Source organism: Sminthopsis crassicaudata, chromosome 2, assembly GCF_048593235.1.
Source record: "Sminthopsis crassicaudata isolate SCR6 chromosome 2, ASM4859323v1, whole genome shotgun sequence".
Classification (NCBI taxonomy): Eukaryota; Metazoa; Chordata; class Mammalia; order Dasyuromorphia; family Dasyuridae; genus Sminthopsis; species Sminthopsis crassicaudata.
In genome coordinates this window covers 504,567,662-504,573,505 of record NC_133618.1, presented here as the reverse complement: position 1 = coordinate 504,573,505, position 5,844 = coordinate 504,567,662, and the positions used below count along the sequence as shown (strand labels likewise).

The window sequence follows — 5,844 nt, the reverse complement described above, 5'->3', positions numbered from 1 at the left end:
GGACACACCACGTGGAAACACGGAAGAGGGCGGGGCCCCGCCTGGCCGTATTAGTTAACCGGAAATTCGTCTCTACTCCCTCACGCCGCGTGCCATATCCCCGGAAGTAGTTAATGCGGTCGTCATGGCCGCCAGGCTGATGTTCCTCCGAGTAGTTGGTCTGAAGAGGGTCCCGCAGCGGCGGGTTCCCGAGGCGCCGGTGAGGGCGGAGCCTAGTCTGAGTTCGAGCTGGGGAGGACGAGGAGGAGGAGGATCAAAGAGGAAGGGGAGAGGAGGAACCCTGCGCGTTGTGGGGCAGGGAGGACGGTCCCTTGGTCCGGGGTAGCGGCAGAGCGTTCCGAGGCTGCTGGCCTTGAGTTTGTGGGCAACGGTGAAAGCGTGCCCGCAAATTCACCCCGCTCCGAATCTGTGCACAGCATGTCGCACCCGAAGCCACCCCGGCCCGGAAAGAGGGAGCTGCTTTCTCCGATTCTCGTTTCTAGAGTGTTCTCTTGGATGGCGTTGGAATTGTGCGTGTTGTTGCTCTGGGTGCGCGGACGGAGCTGACCTTTCTGTGCCCTCTTGTGTCCCTTTCCCCGCAGGACCTGATCGGCCCTTTCCGAAGTAGCTTCCTCGGTGCCTCCAGCCTGGGCCGGTGGCTCCCAGGTGAGGAGGGAACTTGGCGGAGGGCCCGTTGTTGTGGGGAGCCGGGGCAGCAGAACTGCACCTAACGCTGCCCCCGAGGCTGGCCCTCCCAAACTGCGTTCCCTCGGCCTTGAGAGCTAAAGTTGTGCCCGTTTAGTCTGACTCTTGACTCGGCTTTGCCAGTTTTTTTCAGTCTTTCAAGTTTAATGAGGTTTCATGTAGCTTAAAACTTATGTCCAGGGCGCTGCTGGGAACTTGGGGAAGGTAGATGGTTCCATTAATGTAAGGGAACATCACTATCAATGTAAGGAAAATCTTGGCGTTGCCGTGGGTTTGGGCATCGAAACCAAGTTTGAATCGAACAGTTAAAAACAAACATACTGGATCCTACTCTGTAAAAACTAAAGATACTTTCATCTCCACTGTCAGTCCTAATAATAAGCAGTATACTTAACGATATAAATAGAAATAATCCCTGCAGGCTGCATATTGACTTGGAAAAACTCGAATGTTAATCTACCTTATTGCTATTTTTTGCTAAATATTTCCCAATTACATTTTAATTTGTTTTTGATTGCACTGGGAGTCCACATGAAGGATGACATCTCAGACCTAGGCAACATCGTTTCTTCCCATCTCTTTTTTTTAAATTTAATACTGCAAAAGAATAACACCCCCCCCCAAAAAAAAAGAAAGTTTAAAAAAAGTATTTTTTCAGTCTGTATTCAGACACAATCAGTTCTTTCTTTGGGTATTTATAACATTTTTCATCATAAACCCTTCAGAGTAGTATTGTATTGTTGAGAATAGCAAAGTCATTCACAGCTGATCATCTCACAACATTACTAATTACTTTGTACACAGTACATTTAATTTTGAATTCATGATTTTTCTGAGAACATCCTACTCATTTTTCACGAAACAGTATTTTGTCATAATCACACAATTTATTCAGCTATTCCCCAACTGATGAACATCCCTTCAACTTCCAATTCCTTTTCCACAGAAAAGAGCTGCCATATGGTTTTTTTCTTTTACATATAGGTCCTTTTCCTTTTCAAGGCATTTGAGATGAAGTGACTTGCCTAGGATCACACAGTATTAAGTATGAGGTCAAATTTTGAACTGAGGAACTCTAACTAAAGGACTGGTGCTCTATCTACTGTGCCATCTAGCTGGCCTGTCCTCTTCCTAGTAGTGGTATTATTAGGTCAAAGGATATAAATGATTTCATAACCTTTGGGCATAGTTCATATCTTTTGATCATTTTATCAGATGAGGAATGGCTTTTTTTTTTAATTTTATAATTATAATTTTTTTTTTGACAGCACATATGCATGGGTAATTTTTTTTACATTATCCCTTGTACTCACTTCTTTTCCAAATTTTCCCCTCCTCTCTACCCCCTCCCCTAGGTGACAGGCAATCAATGGCTTATTTTTTAATTTTTTTGCTGAAGCAATTGGGGTTAAGTGACTTGACCAGGGTCACAGTTAGGATAAGTGTTGTGTCTGAGGCCACATTTAAACTCAGGTCTACCCAACTTCAAAGCTGATGCGCTATTATTCACTTTGTCATCTAGCTGCCTCCAAATAGCTTTTTTTAAAATAATTTTTTTGCTGAGGCAGTTGGGGTTAATTGACTTTTTACAGGGTCACACAGGTAGGAACTATTAAGTATCTGAGACTGTATTTGAACTCAGTTCCTCCTGACTTCAGGGCTATTATGCTCTATCCATTGTGCCATCTAGCTGCCCCATATTATTTATTTATTTTTTTATAAAATTCATTCCATGCTGTATATTTAAGAAATGAGGGTTTCATCAGACAAACTTGCTCCAAAATTCTTTTCACAATATAACTATTGCTAATTGTATTTCCCCTTTTATTCTTTTCTCTCCTTTTACCCTGATCCTCCTCAGGTGTATAGACCACCCTCTCCTCCAGTATGTCCTCTATTCTATCACCCTACCCCCTTCTTGTATCCCCTTCCTTTCCTGCTGGGTAAGATAAAATACTCAATATTTTGAGTGTAATTTTGAGTATGTTTTGTCTTTGAACCAATTCTGAGGAAAGTAAGTTTCTCTCATTCCTCTTTCCCTTCTCTACTATTAGTTTTTCTTGCTTCTTTTATGCCTAAGTAACTCTTTTGAAAAAAAAAAAGATCATATACATTGAGCAGAAAGTGCTGACCAACCCTAGTAGTGAGAATTTCCTCTTTAGGAAGCTCCATATATAAATGAAATCAGATTTAACTTCTATTCATATATTTCCTCAAGGGAAAGTAATAGTATATCCTCACAGATGAAGAAATGAATCATGGAAAGGTTATATACTTGTATTTCTATTTAGTGTAAGAGTAATGATTAGACCTCAGGCTTTCCCCTAATTCAACTTTATTCCATTTTGCCCTTTCCAGAGGATTTATTTTGATTTGTAGCTTATTTTCTAAACATTACAGACTCCTACAAAGGGAACAGGTTAAAGGTAGAGGTGGTAGAAAAATTTACAGGTTAACAGTTCAAGACTAGAGAAGATAACACAAGAAATTTAATTTGCCACAATTTATTGGCTTCTTCCAGAGGCTGTTTGGAATTCAAGCAGATGCAGTATCTCTACAACAGCAGCTCCTGCTAAGTCAGAGGAAGATTTGTTTTACAAGTGGTTCCTATTCCTTATTCCTGTGACTGCCTTTGGCCTGGGAACATGGCAGGTAATGACCAATATGTCTTGTCTTTAGAGTACTGAAGCTCTTGGCTCCACTGCTTTTAACTCATTTGGTTATGCATGGCATACATGTGGTTACTCACACAGGTCCAGCGTCGAAAGTGGAAGCTGAAATTAATTGCAGAGCTAGAATCAAGAATTACAGCTGAGCCTATCCCTCTTCCTGCAGAGTGAGTAGTCATTAATTTCTTGCGTCTGGGTTCTGACCCTGACTAAATTACTTTTATTCCATTAGATGTTGATGGATTGTGGCCTAGTGCCAATCCATAGAATTTCAGAACAAGGTTTATGGTTACCTAGTTTTGACATCCCTGTTTTAGACCAAAAAAAAAAAAAAAACCAACTCGGGCCCATAGGGCCAAACAGCTGGTTAATAGCACAGCTTTCCTCATCTTCATTAATCCTTCTGTTATGCTGACTGATAGAAACCATTCATTCACTGAGGTTATGACTTAGATGACAATGTTAAGTCATTTATCTTTAAGGGAATCTTTATTCCCTTTTCCCTTGCTGAGCCTTTGAAGTTCAAGCATTTACCCTAGCCAAAAAAAAAAAAAGAGACTCAAAGACCTTCATATAAGGGGGAGAATGATGTCCAAACAAATTCCTTGGAAATTTTGCATAAAATCACACTCATAAGTATTTTATTGCCTTCCCTACAGTCCAATGGAGCTGAAGGACTTGGAGTATAGACCAGTGAAGGTCAGGGGGCATTTTGACCACTCCAAGGAACTCTACATTTTGCCTCGAACCATGGTGGACCCTGCACGAGAGTCCTGGGATTCAGGACGAATGTCCTCCACGTTGGAAAGTGGTGCCAATGTTGTTACTCCTTTCCATTGTACTGATTTGGGGTAGGTTGAGTCAGCAACTGGCTCAAGTAGATAGACTCATTTCCCCACTTAGTCCTGACTAGATCATCTGAGATAATGGAGAGCTAATTGGCTAGTGCGATAAGTGGCAATTGTTTTAGGAAAAAAAAAAGGGGAAGCATCTGGCCTTCTGGACCTTATCAACACCATAGTGTAAAACAGAATCACAAGGGTGCAGAGATTTAGCCTTTCACGGTATTTTTTTTTCCTCCTGTAAAACTTTAGGATCACAATCCTAGTGAATAGAGGATATGTTCCCAGGAAAAGAATAAATCCAGACACTCGGCAAAAAGGCCAGGTAAGGCTGTATTAGTCTTTCCTCACTACATATAAAGGGATTTATCTCAGCAGGCTATTCAACTTATGTTTAAACAAGGTCCCATCCTTTAAATGTGAGAGCAAAATTGCCTACTGAAGCATTTTGAAATATATCAACAAGAGGTCAGAAACTTATCATTCATTCATTTTTCTTAAAAATAGATTGAGGATGAAATTGATCTCATCGGGATGGTGAGATTAACAGAAACCCGGAAGCCTTTTGTTCCTGAAAACAAGCCAGAGAAGAACAGATGGCATTACCGTGACCTGGAGGCTATGGCAAAAGTCACAGGCGCGGAGCCTATATTCATTGATGCCAACTTCAGTATGTTGGGATTTGGTGGCTGTTGTTTTTCATCCCTACAATTCTTTCCCTTAAGACAGTAAAAAATAGTTACTCAACTAAAGTCCAATTCTTAAATCACCAAAAATTTGCCTGGGGAGGAGGGGGGCAAGATGATATATAAATCCAAGTTTTATTTCACCAATTCAGGTCCATTGTGCAATGTGATTTTAAAATCTATGTAGATTTTTAATATATATTTTTAAGCAGTGAAAATAACTACAAAACACTATTTTTGATTATTCTTGTCTACAGAAAGCACAGTTCCTGGAGGGCCCATTGGTGGACAAACAAGAATAACATTGAGGAATGAACACATGCAATACATCATTACTTGGTAATTAGATCACACAGAAGAGTTTAATTATGGCTTATATGTTGTATCCTCTAATTTTTCAGTATTAATTACTTTTCCTAACAGGTATGGACTGTCTGCAGCAACATCATATATGTGGTTTAAGAAGTTTGTTCGATTGCAGTAACATAGCAGTGAAGAGTATGGGGTAACCAAGTAACCATGGATAATATCCTAGGCAATTCAAAGTATTGATGTTTTGCTTTTAATAGCATCTGTGAGTAATTTGTAAATATTTTAAAAAATTATAAATAAAGGTTCCTTTTCTTTAATGATGTCATTTCCCCCTATCTTTCCCAGAATCCCTCTCTTCAGTAACAAACACTAGTGTAGGTTATTGGTTTAAAAATAAGATTACAAGATTCTGTTTTTCCTCCCTCCCATACATGCTTCTAATTGCTAAATTATAACTTCTCTCCTACTTGTCATCTGATGTTCTTGACCCTTCTTCCCTTCCCAGTTACAGGGATCCCCAGTTCATGCATCATCTTGATGAACTCCATTAAACGCTTAGCTCAATAAAAGTGGGTGGGGGTATATAGCCCAGCAATAAGATGGTAGTTGGCCCCCCCATAATTTTATATGTACATCACATTAGTAACTTCA

The 5,844-nt window shown here is 40.3% G+C and overlaps 1 protein-coding gene across 1 annotated transcript; it reads left to right on the top strand.

The window, feature by feature from the left end:
- Positions 1-96: 96 nt before the first annotated feature.
- On the top strand, positions 97-5,510 carry SURF1 (SURF1 cytochrome c oxidase assembly factor). The gene is made up of 9 exons (XM_074294028.1): positions 97-199; positions 582-645; positions 3,206-3,336; positions 3,438-3,520; positions 4,013-4,204; positions 4,448-4,520; positions 4,703-4,865; positions 5,139-5,220; positions 5,305-5,510. Exons 1-9 carry the CDS (start codon positions 125-127, stop codon positions 5,363-5,365), a joined length of 924 nt encoding a protein of 307 aa, XP_074150129.1. The 5' UTR covers positions 97-124; the 3' UTR covers positions 5,366-5,510.
- The last annotated feature ends 334 nt before the right edge of the window (positions 5,511-5,844 follow it).